The following is an 18,497-nucleotide window of genomic DNA, read 5'->3' as shown; positions in this document are numbered from 1 at the left end:
TGCCGCAGGAGCTGCGCAGGGTCCCCTGAGCTCCTAGCTGGTGGCCAGCGGCCCTCCTCCTCTCAAGTCAGCATTTACTGAACACCTACTGTGTGCCTGGCGCCGTGCTCGGTACTTAACGCGCAAGAGAAAGGCAACCACGGTTTATTTCAAGGCAGCCACCATCCGGTGGGGGAGGCAGCCGGCAAGCAGGGATCCTGGGGGGTCAGGAGTAGGCGCCGGGGCCCAAGTCTGTGGTGTCCACAACAAATTAAAACGTTCACAACTCAACAATAATAAGACAAATAACCCAATTTTAAAGTGAGCAAGGACCCGAACAGACATGTCTCCAAGGACATCCCAGTGGCCAAGGAGCACATGAAAAGATGTCCGACATCACTCATCCTGAGGGCAATGCACACCCAGGCCACAGTGAGACGCTCCTCACACCCGCTAGGGGGCTGCAATCATGGGCGGCAGTGACGGGTGTGACAAAGATGTGGCATCACGGGGACCTGCAACACCACTGGTAGGAATGCAGAACGGGCGGCGGCTGCTCGTGAGATTAAACCTGGGGCCACGTAGGAACCAGCAGACCCAGCACCCACCCGCGGCACGGAAAGCACCCTTCCGCCCAAAACCTCACACAAGAATGTTCGCGGCTGCACCATTCACAACGGCCCAACTGTCCACCAACTGACGCACGGACAAGCAAATGTGCTGTGGCCGCGCCGGGGACCGTCACTCGGTCTTGAAACGGAATGGGGCCTGACGCGGGCTACAGAGAGGCCACGCCTGGCCACACCTGGAGACACCGTGCTGGGCACAGGCCAGCCACGCGGGCCCCCTTGAGCGACCCCGTCCACCCCACGTGTCCAGACCGGGCAAATCCAGGGACACAGGCAGACTGGCGGTTGTCGAGGGCGGGACCGCTTAATGCACCAGCGGTTTCTTTCTCGGGTGACAAACAAGGTTCTAAAATTAGGTGGTGTGGCAGCTGTGCGACCCCGCTAACGTACCACAACCCATCGAACTACACTTGGAAAGGCAAACTGTAAACAAAAACGTGTCACGACGATATGGTTTATCGGCTCTCGGGGTGCAGGCTTCATAGGGGACAACCTCCAGGGCACGGGGACAAGCAGGGAAGAGGGGACCGCAGAGCAGGGGCCACAGCCCCCCGCTGGGGACGCTATCAGTGCACAGCAGCCCCGCGGCGAAACGGCAGCCAGCGCACGGGGCGTCTGGTGCGGCAGGCACGCGCCCCGACAGCTTGGCCGGGCCTCCCATCCAGCCCCCGGGACGGCCCCAAGGGGGGCTCAGTCCCTCCTCATGTGATTCCGTCGCTTCCGGAATCCGAACCTTCCAAGTGACTCAGGAAAGTCGCTCTATCCTCAAGCTTGGTTTCCTCGTCTGTGAAATGGTCCCACGGGTGGTGGGGCGAAAAGGTGACCTACTGGATGAAAGGGGTGAACGCGGGGCTGGGACAACAGTCTCCATCCTGACCCTGTCCCTGCCGCCCTCCCCACCCCCCACCCCTCAGGGCCACCCGCCCCTCGGCCTGTCTACATCCTCCACCCCGTCCTCCCTCTCAGGCCCAACTCTGGTGCTGGGGCTCCTCCCCCCAGTGCCACTCTCTCCCGACTTCATGCCACCTCCCAGCAGACGGTGCCCCCGCTTAGGTCAGACGCACAAGCCCCGGCACCTCACCCTCACCCAGCATCCAGCCTCTCACACCACACACGTTCCTAACCGATCCCTGCCCCCCCCCCACCGTCCCGGGCTCCGCCCCCCTGCCCAGCCTCTGCCCCCGGCCCCCCCCCCGCCCCAGGCCATCGTCTCCTCTCCCCTGGACACGAGCACCCGCCCGGGCATCCCCAGCTTCCACTCTGGCCCCCATCTGCTCCCCCACCGGCAGACAGAGCGACTACCCAGGCACACCGGGCACCAACAGCAAGGGCCCAGCAGCTGTATCGCAGAGATGATGTTCACGGTCACGTAAGAGCCTCTCCGTGAGCTTCTGTAGCGGCTCCATCCATCGTGGCCCCAATGGGAAACGCCCCGGGTGCCCCTCACCCGTGGTGGGTACAAAAGCCGTGGTCCACACCTGCCCCCCGGACACGGGCCAGCAGTAAAGAGGAACAAAGTCTGGACGCACACAACGAGCTGGGTGGGTCTCCCGAGAAGGGAGTGAAAAAAGCCAGTCCCCATAGGTTGCATAGTCTCTGATTCCCTGTATAGAACATTCTGGAAATGAGAAAATGACAGGATGGGGAGCAGAGAAGTGGGTGCCAGAGATGGAGGAGGGTGCGGCTCTGAAAGGGCGGGGGCGGGGGCGGGGAGGGGGTCCCTGCTGCTGAAACCCCATGTCCACGTTGACATCCCAGCCTCAACGCTGCGTGGTCCTTCCCTCGGGTGTCACTTCGGGGAGACGGGGTGGAGGGCACAAGGCGGGAGCCTAGGGCCCTCTCGAAATCAAAACTTAATTATTCAAAAGCAGGAACAGCAGCTCGTGCTGCCGCCCTGGCCCTGCTGCACCCCTTCACGTCCTTCCCGCCGCCGCCGGGAGCTGTGCTCACACCCTCCCCGCCTGCACCCTCTCCCTCCGGTCCCTCTGGTTTAGAACCACGCCTGTTCTGGCCTCAGGGCCTTTGCACTGCTGTTCTCCCTTCACACACCCTTCCCCCCAACCCCCTCTCTCCGTGGGCTTGTCATCCACGGATCAGCCAACCAGGATTTCTGCAGCTCTCCCTGCCATGAGGCCACCAGACCCGGGCTCTGCCCCCCCCACCCCCCAGAGGCTGCAGTGCACGGGGACGGGACGGCCACAGAGGCCGGTAATTACAGCTCCCAGGAGCATGTGCACACAGAGGCCCAGAGGCACTCTGGGGGTCTGAGGAGGGGCGCCCCCCCCACCGTCCTCCCCAAGTGCATTTCAACCACAGCTTTCCTCCCCCAGGGCCACCCACAGGGAGCCAGGCCTTTGAACTCACCAGCGAGCAACCAGCTGGCTGGGGGCGGGGCCACAGAAAGGTCATGGTGGACAGCGGGGCGCCAGCTCGCAGCCCCTCGGGGACGGAGAAAGCCTGCACAGGTTTGTGATACAGGCCCCCACCCGGTGCTCCTGGGAGCACCCCCACTGAAAACCCTCTCGGCGCCCTATAGGGGGACGCCCCTCGGCCATCTTCAGAGGCCTCCCTTCCTCCCCTCGAGGGTCCTCAACCCGCAGAGGCTGACGGGGAGGGCCGGTGCTTCCCAGGTGTGGTCCTCAGGACCCCTGCCCCGCGTGGCCCCAGCTGTGTGCCCCGGGCGAGACTCCCTCCTGGAGGCCCGGTTTGGAGCAGACCACAAAATGTTGAGACTGTGTCAGCACCTCACCTTCCTCGGCCTTGCTGGGACTCCATTTCCCCTGCAGAATGGGGGAGTCAAGCCTTCCCAGGCCGCTCCCAGCTCATGGCCAGACATGCGGACACGCCTGTTGACCTGGGGGGAGGGTGACCTGACGGTCACATGCTGCCTGGCAGACCACTGAGTCCCGCAGGCCCAGCTCGGGGCCCCGGGGCCCCGGAGAGGAAGGGGTGTGTTCGGGGGCGGGGAGGAGGGGAGGCCAGCTCTGACTGCCCAGCCTTTGCTCTGGACCCACGGGTGAGCCTGCCGGCCCCACCTTCCTCCTGTTGCCCACTGGCCGTGCGCGGTGATGGTCCCGTCCGCATGTCTGGGCACCGTGGAGAATGTGAGGTTTCCTATCCTGGGTCCACGGAAAAGTCTCCGGGAGTCCGTGAGCCCCCACAGGTACCCACAAAACGCCACACAGGTGCAGGGCCCCGTGTGTGTCCTGGGAGAGGACCCTCAGCCTCGTCGTGCTCGGGCGGCTAGGAGAAGCCACAAGCTTATGAAATCCTGAGCAAAGAGTCACTGATGGCCGGGGTTCAGGACACCGGGCCATCCTTCCTGCCTCTGCGTCCCTGAGGCCGCGGGCGCCTCCCTGGGCCTCAGCTTCCTCCACTGGAGAGCCAGGGGGTGGCTGAGATGACTGTCCCGTCAGGAGGCGCCCTCAGCGGGTGCTGCAGACAGCCCTAGTCACGGCCCTCCCCAGCGCCCCCCCCACCCCACCCCGGCCCTGTGACCTCGCCAAGCCCGCCATCCCATGAGCATCATTCCTCCTCTCGTACATGGGGCACAACCTGCCTCACAGGAGCAACGTCAGGCATCTGGGGGCTCAGTCGGTTAAGCGTCTGACTCTTGGTTTCAGCTCAGGTTCATGGGATCGTGCCCTACGTCCGGTTCTGCACAGACGGTGCAGAGCCTGCTCAGGATTCTTTCTCTCTCTCTCTCTCTCTGCCTCCCCCACCCATTCATGCTCTCTCTCAAAATAAATAGGCTTTTAAAAACCAAAATAAATAAAAGGAGCAAAGACTATGGTAAAGCACACAGGCCAGTACCCAGAACAAAGCGGACGTTCAAAAACCGTGAGTGTCTGTCTTTGAAAGGCATCTCCACGGCTCCGGGGTTCGAGGGGAGCAAGTACGCGCTTTGGAGCACTTTCAGACTGAGGTCCGCGAGCCCCTGCAGTGGGCTGGCCACGTCCCCCAGACAGACCCATCCACGTCCTGACCCCAGTGGTGTGATGTGCGCTCACGCGGTAAGGGTCCGTGCAGGTGCGATGAAGTCAACGACCTTGAGAGACGGTCCTGGACTCTGTCTGGGCGCTAAGGCCGGGGCTGGTGCAGAGGTAAGGCGGAGGCGGAGAAGCCAGAGACGGGAGGGGCCGCACAGCGACAGAGGCGCACACAGCAGCTCTCCTTGCTGTGACGCGGGCACGATGGCTGACACTCTGCAAGTCTATGTGACTTTTGGTTTTAATGAAGCACAACATCTACTTCATGAGCCACTTGACCCGGGGTTTGGAGAACTGTCCAGAGCAGCGGCTCTCAGCGCTGCCGGCTCCCAACACATTCCTGGGCCAGGAGGCCACCCTCCCGGAGCCGGGCTGCAGTGATGCCACTCTCCCCGTGATGCCCTGGGCGAGGGGCCCCCTGGGACGTTTTTAAAAGAATCGCAATCCCAGACCACCTCAGTCAGTGTCTCTGGACGGGGCCCAGGCCTCAGCACTTTCCAAACCAGCCAGGCGATTCCACGTGCAGCCGAGAGCGGGATAGTGTGCCAGGTCCCACAGTCGAGCCACCCGGGCACCTCACAAACACACAGCTTCTGGCCCTGGAGGCCCCTGTGCAGGGGTGGGGGGAAGGGGGCCCGAGATTCTGCGTTTCTAGGGGGATGATCTCAAGGGGGCCATCCCAGTGGCTCAGCTGTGCAGCTGCGGTTAAGCCGCCCGGGTGGCTTAGTCGGTTAAGTAAGTGTCCAACTTTAACTCAGGTCATGATCTCACGGTTCATGGGTTCGAGCCCCGCGTCGGGCTCTGTGCTGACAGCTGGGAGCCTGGAGCTTGTTTCAGATTCTGTGTCTCCCTCTCTCTGCCCCTCCCCCATTGGTTCTCTCATTTTCTCTCTCTCTGTCTCTCAAAAATAAGTAAACATTAAAAAAAAAAGGAGCACCAGCCTTGAGCCGTGCTTCTAAAGGTGGGGTCCGCAGACCAGCAGCAGCACCCACTGGAACTCGTTAGAAATGGACATTACCAGGTAGCACCTCAAGCCGGAAATCCAGGGCTGGGGGTGGGCGAGCGGGGTGACAGTCTGCTTTCTGCACCTTCCAGGGACTCTGAGGCACAGCCAAGTCGGCAAAGCACTGGTCTCAGTAGCAGCAGTGGGGACCGGCACCCTGCCCAGCCAGCAGCACAGATGACCCTGGGTGTTTTCGGAGGCCTCCAGGAGCGCCAGGGAGCCCCCGAGTCACCCCCGGGCAGGCGGGAGCCGGCAGTGCTGACAGGGAGTGTTAGGACCGATTCCATCACGGAGGATGTGCCCCCTGCAGACTCAACAACCTCATTCTCAGGGCAAAGGTCCCCTTCCCGCCATCGTTCAGGCTGAGCTCAGCAGTCCCCTCCCGGGACGCCTCTGCTGCTCAGGGACACATACGTCCCCTTCCTTTCCCAGGATCCTCACCTGCGGTGTTTCCGTCACTGTCCCCAAACTCTAGAACGAGAAACCCCTGATTATTGTACACATTTTCGTTTCACATCCAGCCTTTTTGGTACAAGTCACGTCACCCTGTTTCTCATACATTCCTGCAAGCTGTGTACAACACACCAGCTGCTCCTGACCCAACGTCTGGGTCCCCCAAGTTCACAGCTTATAAATGGGATGGTGTTAGGAGGTGGGACCTTCGGGGGTGATGAGGTCACGGGGGTGGGGCCCTCAACGAACGGGATCCGTGTCCGATAAAAGAGCTGTCAATCTGCCAGCATCTTGATCTCGAACTTCCCAGCCTCCAGAGCTCTGAGTAACACACGCTCTCATTTAGAAGCACCGCCCCCCCCGGCCCCCCGCACCGTGGTAATCTGCAACAGCCCGAACAGACGAAGACATGGTCAAGCTCAGCAACTATTTCCAGGTTGATTCACTGAAGGTCGACCTGAGCTTTTCTGTCTTTGCACCTCGAACGTAGTAGGGGCTCCACAAATGCTTCTCAACAACCCAACGAATCCAGCCAAGGCTCCCGCAGCGGTAAACAGAGTTACAAAGTGGATAGATAAAGGGCTGCTTGTTTTTTCTGCGTCTTTTCCAGCACTTTGGAACCAATACTGCTCACTACCCAGTGCTCCGGCCGGGTCCTCCAGCCATGATCGCATCACAGCCTCACACGGTGAGAACACCTTCAGGACGGATTTACTTTATTCTATGCCATTCGCCTCCCTCACGGGAATCAGCGGCAGAGCCTCTCACCAGCAATGACAGAGCCAAGAGCAAACTAAACCCCATCAGGGACTTGCAGCAGTGATGCCTTCAGAGAACTTTCCGTGAGGCAGGAGGGAGTCAGAGAACAACTTCCCTTTAACTATCCATGCCCAGTTGTAAGTTCTTGTAATGAGATGGACATGAGGCAGGATGGTGAGTGAAATTACCCAGTTTATGGCCTTGGCACACTTCACTCACCCCTCAAACAGCACGCGGGCCCTGCTGTAGTCACCGGACACTCCGTGGTGACTGGCGTGGGCCACCCCTCCCTGCATGAAGCTCACACTCTAACAGAACCTTCCGTGACGGTGGACACATTCCAGCTCTCTCCGCGCTGTCTGTGAGGCCACCAGTCCCATGTTGCTGGTGGGCACTTGAAATGTGGCTGAATACCTAACTTCCATTTCAACGTAATTAATGCAAGTAGCCGTAGGTGGCCAGCAGCCACCGTGCCGGGCAGGGCTGGTCTACATGAGTGCTCCAAATCGGGGCCGATTTAAAGAGGAGGTGGCACAGCCGTCTTCCGTGGGCTGCTACAGGCAGGGCCGTTCCTTCGCCTGCCTCTGGCGGTGCACCTATAACCCTGCACAGGCCATGAGAACTGAAACACACAGCCTGCGGCAGAGAGGAGCCTCAGGCTCAGAGCCACTTGGACAGTCTTACCAGAGGCCCACTCCGAACCCGCCCCGCTAGCCGGGAGGTGCTGTCGGGTCACCAGCGGACACCTGGAGGCACCCAGTTTTTTTGGAAAACGCGGCAGTATCAGGATGCAAACAGCCAATGCCCCGAGTGTTGGTGTCCTTGGAGGGTGGCACCCAGGTGCTGACAGAGTGGGAACGGACAGACTTCTCCTGGCTGGGTGCGCTGGACGGGTCAGGGCCGGGTGGTCACTGGCCGGGAGGCTCAGTCCGGCGCCCTGGTGGTTGGAGGGGGTGTGGAGGGAAGGAGGGCAAAGCCCAGGCAGCGCGAGTGCGGCGCTCTCCAAGGTGCTGAACAGACCAGCCTCTCTGTCCTCCGTGAAGACTCCGTGGACCCAGAAAACCCCCTGGTCTGATGCACACAGCCTGTTTGCGGCAAAGCCAGGGCCCCAGGCGCGCTTGCCTCTATCCACCACGTGCCTCGCACAAGCCAGGAGACTACAAACTGGGGAAGTGGCTGATCTAAGAGGGGCCGACCACTGTGGAAAATCCAAACACACATCGCCCCCTGTAGAGCCCACAAATCCACGTGTCCTGTGATATGTGGTCATCAAAGAACACTGAGTGTTACATGCACAGCAGCCCGTAATCGATAGCCAGCTATCCTTACAGCTGTGCAGGCCTGGGGGGGACTGGGAAGTGGAAAGGGCCGTGAAGAGACGCAGCAGGGGCCCCTGACCCTCCCCCCAGCGTCTGTCTTCCCAGCCGTCCTCCAGCCCGAGTCCTCCTCAGATCTGTGTTAACTGTCACCGCCAGCCAGGGCTGCTCACTAACGACCTGGCGTGGCAGCTGTTTCCAGAGGGTGCTGACCCTGGCCTCCTCGCCAGCTCGCTGGGGCTCCTGATATAAAGCGCCCAATTCTGGCTCCAGGGCTGTGTTGGGTGAGGGGCGCGCTCAGTAACACTTCTTCTTCAGCTATTATTGGCAACAAAGAACTAGTTATTTGCTTTTTCTTCCTCCTTTCACCTCCTGGAGCCTTTCCCCTTGCCAAAGTGGTTGAACCAGAATCTCTGAGGAGATGCTTTTATCTCCAATGGCTGAGTGCTTCTTTTGTTTCTGGAACGAATTCCCATTGGCCTGGGTCTGGTGTCCCCGACCTGCTTCTTCCCTAACCTGGGACCCGGCACTGGGATTTTCTTCTTTAAAAAGTTTGCCTTCACATAGCCATAGCCTAGCATCAAAAATATGCCCCGTGGTCATTTATTTTGCTTGGATGCGGGGTTCTTCCCCCTTAAAAGGGGGCATGAGCTGCATAAACGTGTGTTTAAAGTGGAAACAAAGCCTGCTGCTCCATCCGTAACCTGAGCCTCGCGGACGGCGGGACTCTCCCCACTCAGGGGCTCCCGCAGCAGGAGGCGGAAGGGGTTGGGGGTGCATGTGGCTGTGTTTTGGGGGACGGGGTGGAAACGTCTCCGGGTGACAGGTGTATTGTGTGTGTGCGCGCACACAGGCGCAGAGGGGCTGGGATTTTGACTGTGGGCGTGTGTGATTTGTGTGGGCCGAGGGATCTGGGCCAGTGAACGGAATCTGCATTTGAGGGGGGAGGCCTGGTACGTGAGATGACTCACATCTTTCGGGCTGTGGGAGGGCTTATTTGTGGGGGTAACTCTGGTCCGAGGGGTCCTGTGTACACAGCACCAGAAGGAAATGGTTACCCGTGCAGCCAAGTGCAGAGGCGCAGCGAGGGGAGAAGGGGCCGTGCGTGCAGGCCGGGCGGGGGGGGGGACGCACGGGTGGGGGGGGCACCTGTGCCTTTGCCTCCAGCTCCCGGCTGCCACGCCCAGAGGAGAAGCAGGGTGCGGAGGAAGAGGAAGGAACGAGGAGGTAGTTTTGCACAAGGGAGTTTAGAGAACGTGTTCCACACAAAAGCACAGGCTCTGGGATCGTTGTCCTGAGTGTGAGTCCTGCTGCCGCCCCGCACCCACCAGCCACGTCATCCCAGTGTGGGAAATGGGAGGGACAAGAAAATCAACCCTGCTGATTTTCGGGAATGAAGGGTTATCATTGCTGCAAACATTGGCCACATGGCGGGCACACGGTGTTTGATACAGCCGTTTATCATCATTTTCATCATCACCTTGATCACTGTAAGGATCACTGTAAGCGACACTCACTGCATGTGCTCCGTGATAACAGAACAGTTATAAGCAATAACGAATGCTCACCACATTCCTGGCAGAGCCACGCACGCCGCCTCGATTAATTACAGATATTATTATCAGCCCTTCACAGAGATGAAGAAACAGAAGCTCAGAGAAGTCAAGTAACTTGCCTGAGGTCACAAAGCCCAGTGGCTGTGCCTCCACAGCATGTGCTCCTGCCACCTCGCACCCCCAGGGCCTCACCCTCTCCATGGGGTCACCCCGCAGACCGTGGAAGTCACTCAGCTCACTTCCACAGAAAACACCGGCCTTGCACTTGGGGGATGAACGTGGAGGAGGAGGAGTTGGCAGAAGTCGCCCCAGTTGAAATGGAGTCCATACCAATCGCAGCCAAATGTAGAATACATTTGCCATTAGTGCATTATTCATGAAAATCGCCGTTTCCCCAAGTCAGCACTAGAAGCTGGGCTGAAGTTCAGGAGCTGTGCTGACACCTGCCCAATGTTCCCACCCCCTGTGCGGACGGAACCAGGCTGGAGTGGGGACCGTGAACTCAGCAGGCTCCGCCTGCCCTCCCGGCCTGCCCTCCCCGAAGCCTGGGCCACCATGCCCACCGGCTGGCTGGGGGCGGCGTCCAGACCCGGAGCTGCTGGCCTCCACAGTAGCTTCCTCCCTAAGGAGAAGCGCAGACCATGTGGCAGAAAGGTGGCCCCAGATGTCTGACCTGATTACCCCAGGCCAAAAGGGCCAATCTGACTTTCCATCACACCGTGTCACCAACCAGAAGGGAGCGGTCAGCCCTGGTGTCCTGCGCCCCGTGAGCCGGCCTCGGTCGGCCCACAGGTGCTGTAATGTGGGGACAGATCAAGGCTCCGACCGAGACTCTGCCACCACGGGCCGCTGGGTCTCTCTGACCTCATCTGTAAAATGGGCACAATCCCTCCTCTCCACCGTGAGAGGCTCCAGTGGGGCGACGTGGAGGGTAGTGCCTCAGGGAGCAGAAAACCTTGTGTAGCTGACTGGATGGGGGATGGAGACCCAAGAACATTGACCAACTGAAGGAAGCATTTCTCACATCAGCGTATTGAAACCTAAAGTCACGGCCAGCCGCAGCACCAGATGGTTCCCCCCACCCTTGGGAAACACAATGGAATCATCGCCCTCCCCTCTAAAGTGGAAGCTCTCTGAGGGGGAAACGGTTTTTGTCTGCTTCACTCACAGCTGGTTGCGCAGAGCCCAGAGCAGGTGCTCACAGCAAGTGCTCAGTAGACATCTGCTGAACGGAGCACTCAAGATGTCTGGGGAAGCTGGGCAGCCTAGAGAGCTGGACCTCACTCTTAGATATTCCGGGGACTTCCACAGACAGGGGCTTGGCTCCTCTCCTCCCCAGGCTCCCCTGTGAGGCTGAGAAGCCGCTTTCCTGGCTCGAGCACAGCTGGGAGCACCTCTGGAGGGACCGATCCGCAGAGCACCACGGCAGAGCCCGGGGGTGACGACTACCCCTGGGCTCCCAGAGAGCCCAGCTGGGAGCGCCAGGCTGCTGAGCCGCCCACCTCACCACCCACATCTGCTGCCCAAGCCTCGCCACGCGCGCGCACACACACGCATGCACACACACAGCCTAGAACCCAGAGAGGGCTGTCTGCGCGGTGCAGCCCCTGCACTCCAGGGTTCAGGAGGCTCTCCAACCCGCTCCGTGAAAACAACAGCAAGGAGGCCGCCTGGGACGGGGCCGGGCACGGCTTTGACAGGCAGGAGTGTTACGTAATTAACTGCCCCCCACGCCACCTCCCCTTTGAGTAATGATGAACCCTGCCTCTGAGTTGCATAAGCCAAAATAATAATTACTCGCCAGCCCTCCAGCCCTCCTGGATGTGGCCGGGGAGCAGGTGTCTAGTGGCTGCTTCGTGAGATGTGGAGGCAGCAGGCGGGCAGGGAGAAGACTGCACATCCGTTCGTGATCCCCATGCCCAGCAGAGCACACAGGTCACTGCTGTGCCCCACGCCTTTCCCAGGCATCCATGCCTGAAAAATTAGCAAGCCGCCAAGAGGGAGGCACGGAGCCACTTGTGAGGCTAAGCTCCCAGGTGGGGGCAGGGGGCAGCCGGAGAGCAGGCTCGTTTGGGGTCTGGCTTCCAGGAGCAGCAAATGCTCCGTGTCTGTCGGACGCAAGGAGTAGTGGACACTGGAGTGTCCGGGACGGGGGGCAGCTGCGAAGGACCTCCGGCCGAGGCTCCCCACGCAGAGACCATCTCACAGCCAGGACAGGCGGGCGGGCTCAGCCCCAAATGTGGCGGCATGTTAGAATGAAGGCACGGAGCATTCCCCGAACTAACGGTGAAGTGATTCAGCCACTGGCAGGCGAGATTCCTGGGCTCTTGCTAAACAGATGGGCCTCCTCCTCCCTCCCTCTAGCAGCCTCTGTGGCTGCACTAGCCCGCGTCCAACCACCTAGAAGTTTATTGCCGTGTTGTGTTGCTTTGGGTCTGTGCTCCTCTCCCAATCGTTTCCTTCCCATTGGCTTGGGTTCATCAGGACGAAGGGAGGCCTCTCAGCACCGCAGGAAAACAAGAAGCAGAGCTGGGGCCTGACTCCCGGAGGCCAGCACTGAGGGAGCTCTGCCAGCGAGGGGGAGGGGCCCTCTCCCAGCTCCCCTCTGCCCTTGGTGGGTCCCCGCAGGAGGCCGTGGGCCGTGGGCCCAGGGCCCAGGGCGAGGCTGGCCTTTCGGGCAGGTCTCTGGCCTGTGCCTGGATGATGCACTGACACTCTGCTCAGCTCCACGGCTCCCGGCCTGGCTCTGCTCCTGGAAAGCCCCCAACACCCTCCAGCTGCCACAGGGGCGCTGTCCCCCACCAGGCCGCGGGGCAACCTGTAGCCAGGGCAACTGTGGCCTCCAGGAAGCCCCAGGAAATGCCCGGGGTGCGCACGGCCTCCGGCTGAAGGGAGAAGCTCAACTTCCCCAGAGGTAAACAGAAGAGGCAGGAGAAGGCGCTTCCTCCTCCTCCCCCTCCTCCCAGCCCCCTGCCCAACAGGCCCGGCCCACCCCCCACCCACCGCGCGGCACCTACCTCCATCCGAGTAGGTCTCGGTCCCGTAGCCGTCCTGCAGCCCGTTGCTCCAGGTCCCTTCGTACTTGGCCCCGTTGCCCGTGCACTCCCGCACCCCGTAGCGCCCCTTAAATCCGTGCGTCCACTCGCCCTTGTACACCCACTTCCCCTTGCTCTCCAGGCCGATGCCGTGGCGCTTGCCCTGCGCCCAAGTGCCCTGGTACGTGTTGCCGCTGGGCCAGGTGTAGACGCCCAGCACCTCGAAGCCGTGGCTCCACGAGCCGGTGTATTCGCCTTGGCCCTTGGGGCCGGTGCAGACGCCATGGCCGTGCGCCTTGCCGTCCTCCCAGCCTCCACAGTAGGACCCTCCATCGTCAAAATTAAACCTGCCCCCACTGGACATGCATGTAACTCGGTTTGCAAATCCCGCAAACGGTGAAAAAAAAAAAAAAAAAAAACACCAAGGCGATCAACAAACCGGATTCTTGGTTGGCTGGCTGGCTGGTTTTGTTTTGCTTTTTTTTTTTTTTTTTTTTTTTTTTTTTTTTTTTAAGGAAGAATGGAGAAAGCAAAAACACACAGCGAGCGGATCCCGGGCGGCGGGCGGCCGCGGCGCCGGCTTCGGCGGAATTTAAGTCAATTGGGGGCGATTATTCCTTCCCGAGCTGCGCCGCGGAGCCTGCCCGGCGTCTCGCGCTCCCGCTGGAGACAGGACCGGAGGGGAGGGGGAGGGGGAGGGGGAGGGGGCAGGAGCGGGAGCGTCTGGTGCAAACGGCTCCACCTCAGCGGCAAGTGCCCCTCGGAGGCGAGCCCGCCGGGCTGGCCGCGCAGGCCGGGGCGGAGACGGCGGGCGGCTCAGGCCCGGGGCGCAGCCCCCCACCTGCGGCTGCCGCGCTGCGGGCGCCCGAGGGCGGCGGCGGGGCCCGCGGGCGGCGGCGGCACGGGCGGCGGCGCGGGCGGCTGCACCATATTGGGGGCCGCGGGCCGGGCCGGGCGGCGGCGGCGGCAGCAGCAATGCGGCGGGCGGGCGGCGGCGGCGGCGGCGGCGGCGGCGGCGGCGTGCGCTCCGGGCCCGGCTCGCGCGCTCGGGCGCGCGCGGCGCGCGCCCGCACCCCGCCCGCGCGCCCGCGCCCCCTCCTCCCCGATCCGCTCCCCGCCCGCGCCCGCGCGCTCCCGCCCCGGCCCCCCGGCTCGCGGGTCTCCCCTGCGCGTCCCCGACCGGGCCCTGCGCCCCCGCACCTCCTCTCCCGCCCCCGACCCAGCCCCCGGCCCGCGCGTCTCCCGCCCGCGCGTCCCCGCACCGGCTTCCCGCCGGCCCGGCCCGCCCCGCCCCGCCCCGCCCCGCGCGCGCCCGAACCGGCCCCCTGCCCCGGGCGCGCGGCCGGTCTGGAGAGGGGAGCTGCGGCGCAGGGGCGGAGGGCGGGGAGCGCAGGGCGCGGGCGGGGACCACCGGGCGCCGGCCCTCCGCACCCCCCACGTGGCGCGCCCGCCCGCCCGGCTTCCCCCTTGCTGGAGCCGGCCTGGAAATTGGGGTCCAGACAGGTCCCCCCAGCACCCCCCCTTTCCCGGGACTTAGATTTAAAGGGACAGGAACTGCGTAACGGGAAGGCGCCCAGCACCCAGGGCGCTCTCTGCCCCCTCCCGGGAGCCGGGAGGTGAAGCCGGGCAGAGCAGGCCCGGGGCGTTCTGGGGCGCCCTTTGCGTTTCCTCCCTCCCAGCCTGCACATCGCCCTTGACCCCTGGCTCCTATCTGCGACACCTGACCCTGGCTTGACTGGAGAGGCTCGTGGCAGACCACAGGTGGTTGGTTTTCTCTAGGACAAATAATCTACCCTTCTTCCTTACAGGCAGTTTGGGGTCCACATGTGGGAGGAAGGGGGGGCACTTGCCCCAGAAAACATGCAGTTGGTGAACGTCCCCTGCCCATAAATTAACAGAAAGTCGGGCTACACGCGCAGGTCTTCGTGTAAAGACACCCAGATACGTCCCTTCCCAGCTCCCTGGCCAACAGGTAGCCCCCGGCTCCGGAGCGGCTGCGCTTTGGGCGAGCACAGGACTGTCACCAGGGCGTTACTTTCTCCACAGATACCCCCCCCCGCCCCCCAAGTGATGGTGTCTGATTCCTGGATGCGAGTATCCTGGGACCAATGTAAAGTGCATTTCCTGGACCATAAATCCGCAGGCAGGAGCCGGGCTCCCAGCTCTCCCGGAACGTGTAGCATCGGGGTGTTGCCGGGGGAGGGGGAGACTGCGAGGGGTCTGGGCTGATTACAGTGCGGCCGAGACTCCGCCGGGAGGGAGACGGGAATTGCCAGGCAGGCGGTGGAGCCTGGGACTTAGCCCACGGAAGAGGCGTGATTTGAAGCCTTCCAGTCAGCCAGGGGCCCAGCTCACACCTCTTCCTGCCTGCACTGTTCCCATCTTTGGCTAAACAGACTCCTCCTGGGAAATTAGCTGCTCTTCGGACTCCCAGAGTTCAGCTCAAGTTTCTCTCTTGCCCTGGGCACTAAAGCCCCCCCGCCCCTCAAAGCCCTGCCCGCCTGGCCTGCAGAGCTGTCACCTCAAACCCACCCCCAAGCACCCCACAAGCGGAAGGGCACTTAGGGAGTTTTCATTTTGCTTTGTGATTTGCAATTACAATGATTCAGTGCGCCTTCTGGTCAACCTCCCTGTGCTACCTGGAAGGTTCTCTAAATGCCTAGGGATGGAATTGTTGTGTAGAGCACATCTTCGGCTTCACGAGGCTGGAGCCGTTCGTTTCTGCCCTGCTGTGCCTTTCCCTTCTGGCCCTCCCAGCCCTGGCCACCCTTGGGTACTACCAGACTTCCGACTACGTCTCCAGGTATTTTCTTTTGTTAATCTGAACGGATACAAGCAGTGTCAGGGGGATGTTGGGTGTAAACGAAAGTTACATATTGTGAATGTGTAGACAAACAGGTTGCAGACGTTTCTCACAAGATTCGGGCTCAACGGGCGCCTGAGTGGCTCAGTTGGTTAAGCATCTGACTCTTGATTTTGGCTCAGGTCACCATCTCACATTTCATGAGATAGAGCCCCAAGTGCATGTACGCACGCGCGCTCTCTCTCTCAATAAATAAATAAACTTAAGGGAAAAAAAAGATTCAGGCTCAAACCCTGCCTCCAGGGCTCACCAGCTGTGTGGTTGGGCAGTCACTTAACCCTGAGCTCAGTTTTCTCATCTGTAAAATGGGCATATACTAGTTCCCATACGGTTGCCATGAGGATTCCAGAGCTGAGCCCCAGCTCGTGGTAAGCACTTAAGAAGGGAAGTGGCAGGGCTGTTAAGGAGTCCAGCCCCTCCGCGAAGGTTGTGGATTCCCACCTGGGAGCCCAACCTTCTGCCTGCTCCCCCTGAACCTCACTGACGTCACATTGCTGCCCTTTTGTACACTCTGCACTTCCTTTCCTCCATTTTATTTCCAAACCAGTTTTTGCTGATTCAGCAGCCCTTCCTCGCGTAAGCGGTGGATTGCAACTGAGATCTTGTAGGAAAATGGTGACTGGTTTCAAGCAATTACTGGTCAGCACCTTCTGCCTCTGGCTAATGCATTCCCCCCCCCCCCCCCCCCGGAAATTCCAACAGACCCCTCCTCTGACCTCCCGTAACCAACCGTCTCTCCTCTCCCAGGCGTGGTCACCTTTAGCTCCAGCAGTGACAGACTTTATTCTCTGAAATGCACATACTAGAGGCGTTTGTTTTGTGCCGTTTGGAAATCATTCTCCCATAAAGTATGGCCGGTGGTATTGATTTCATTTTGGTGGAAACTCTCTAAGCACAGAACCACCCAGCGATTTCAAAACAAAACCCAGAAATAAAAACAAAGGCCGTAGCACCGTGCAGAATGTCACAGCTGTGTGCACCCGGCTCGGGGAGGAGGACCTTGCCTTAGCGACCTCACGGGCCCCCCTCAGGTGACCTGGGCTTACGTACCCCCCTTTCATAAAGACCAGCTTGGGGGACCGCCGCCTCCGTGAACCGCCTGGCTGCAGGGAACAGCGCGATGGAGCGGCACTGCTGCCCAGCGGGTCTTCCAGACTGGTGTCCCGCCCCTCCCCGGGGCCCGGGTGTTTCCCGCTTTCAGATCCAAAGAGGCTCCTGGGCTCCCCATATAAAGGACGCCACCTCCCTCGGAGAGCTGAGCCCCAACAGCCACCTGTTTGTCTCTGTGTCTGTGCCCGTGGCCACCAGGACCCTGGGACGCCCGTTCTGTGTGCCCGCCTGCAGCAAGGCGCCAACCCTCCTTCTGCTGCGGAGTTCAGCGCAGGTGGCGCACTGTCCCTTCAAAGGTCAGGTGCGCGGCAACACAGCTCCTGCCCCGCGCTTGGGGGGCTGGCGCTGGGAACCGCAGAAGCCCGTGCTGCCCACAGAGGGGGCGCCCAGGGAGAGAAGCGGGGCTTCTGGGCCGTGTTCGCAGCTGGACCCCAGCCCACAGCCAGCACCGCTGACAGCCGCGAGAGTACCGGACGGCGCCAGGCGGGCCACCCCAGCTGTGGCCACGCGGCACAGGGACCCCCACCCACGGTGCTTGGCTCATCACGCCCTGTCATAAGTGCAACTTTTAAAAATTTTTGTTTAAGCTTATTTATTTATTTTGAGAAAGAGAGAGAGAGAGATCAAGCCAGGGAGGGGCAGAGAGAGAGGGAGAGAGAGAATCCCAAGCAGGCTCTGCGCTGCCAGCACAGAGCCCCACGCGGGGCTCAGACTCTCGAACCGGGAGATGGTGACCTGAGCCGAAGAGTCAGATGTTCAACCGACTGAGCCCCCCGGGCGCCCCATAACTGCAAAGTTTAAACCTTGGGGTAGAACGCCACGCAACACTGTTTTAGTCTCGGGTGTACAACATAACATCTGACATAGGTCCCCATGGCGAAGTGACCGGCAGGTAAGTCTAGCTCACACTCATCACCACACGCAGCTACAGAATGTGTCTTCTTAGGGTGAGAGCTTTGCAGACCTCCCCTCTTCGCAGCTTTCAAATATGCAAGACTGAACTGTTAACTACGGGCACGACGCTGTCCATTAGATCTCTGGCACCTACTGACTTTGGAGCTGGAAGTCTGTGCTTTTCCACCCTGTTCGCCCATTCAGCCTTCCCACCCCCACCCGCACCGCAGTCGGTTCTCTGTACCTGTGAGATGAGTTTGTTTCGTTTTGGTTTTAGATTCCGCGTAGAGGTGAGATCGCGTGGTGTTTGTCCTCCGTCTGACAAATGCCCTCAAGGCCATCTCTGTTGTCACGAGCGGCGAGATGTCCTTCTCTTTATGGCTTAGTGATATTCCGTCGTACGCATACGCCACGTTTCCTTTATCCTCCGATCCATCGATGGACACCAGCCTCCATCATCATTTCCATTGCTGAACAGAATAAATGATTGCAGTTATGGCAAGCCAGGCAGAGGGCATGCGAGGTACAGCCCCGGGGCCAAGGCTTGTCTTCAGAGCCAGAGTTTGGCCGGAACCCAGCCCGCCCACCCGCGGACGCACGGCGGCAGCCGCTCTCACACCACAGCGGCAAAGCTGAATAGTTCCCACTGAAGCCACGCAGCCCGGAAAGCCTGAAATCCCCCCCCTTGTCCTTCACAGGAGAACCGTGCCGAGCCCCGTCCTCGCCTCCTCAGGCTGCGCTAACAGGCCATCACGGACCGAGCGGCCCCAGTAATGGGGATGTATTTCTCGCCAGTCTGGAGGCTGGAAACCGGGCTCGGGCACGGGGAAGAGGCTCCCTTCCCGGCGCGCAGATGACCGGTAGCCTGCTCTCTGTGTCCTCGCGTGGGCGGGGGGGGGGGGGGGGGGGGG

General features: G+C 61.0%; 1 protein-coding gene across 1 annotated transcript in view; it reads right to left on the bottom strand.

The window, feature by feature from the left end:
- Positions 1-13,123, bottom strand: part of JPH3 (junctophilin 3) — a 70,288-nt gene extending 57,165 nt beyond the window's left edge. Inside the window, exon 1 of the mRNA XM_039226234.1 lies at positions 12,702-13,123. Within this exon, the coding sequence (XP_039082165.1) occupies positions 12,702-13,083 (382 nt within the window). The 5' untranslated portion in view covers positions 13,084-13,123. The remainder of the gene's footprint in view (positions 1-12,701) is intronic.
- Between the last annotated feature and the right edge of the window lie 5,374 nt (positions 13,124-18,497).

Source organism: Hyaena hyaena, unplaced genomic scaffold (genome assembly GCF_003009895.1).
Source record: "Hyaena hyaena isolate Hyena2069 unplaced genomic scaffold, ASM300989v1 scaffold_1, whole genome shotgun sequence".
NCBI classification, from domain to species: Eukaryota; Metazoa; Chordata; class Mammalia; order Carnivora; family Hyaenidae; genus Hyaena; species Hyaena hyaena.
The sequence above is the reverse complement of the archived record's forward strand: the minus strand, read 5'-3'. Positions and strand labels throughout refer to the sequence as shown.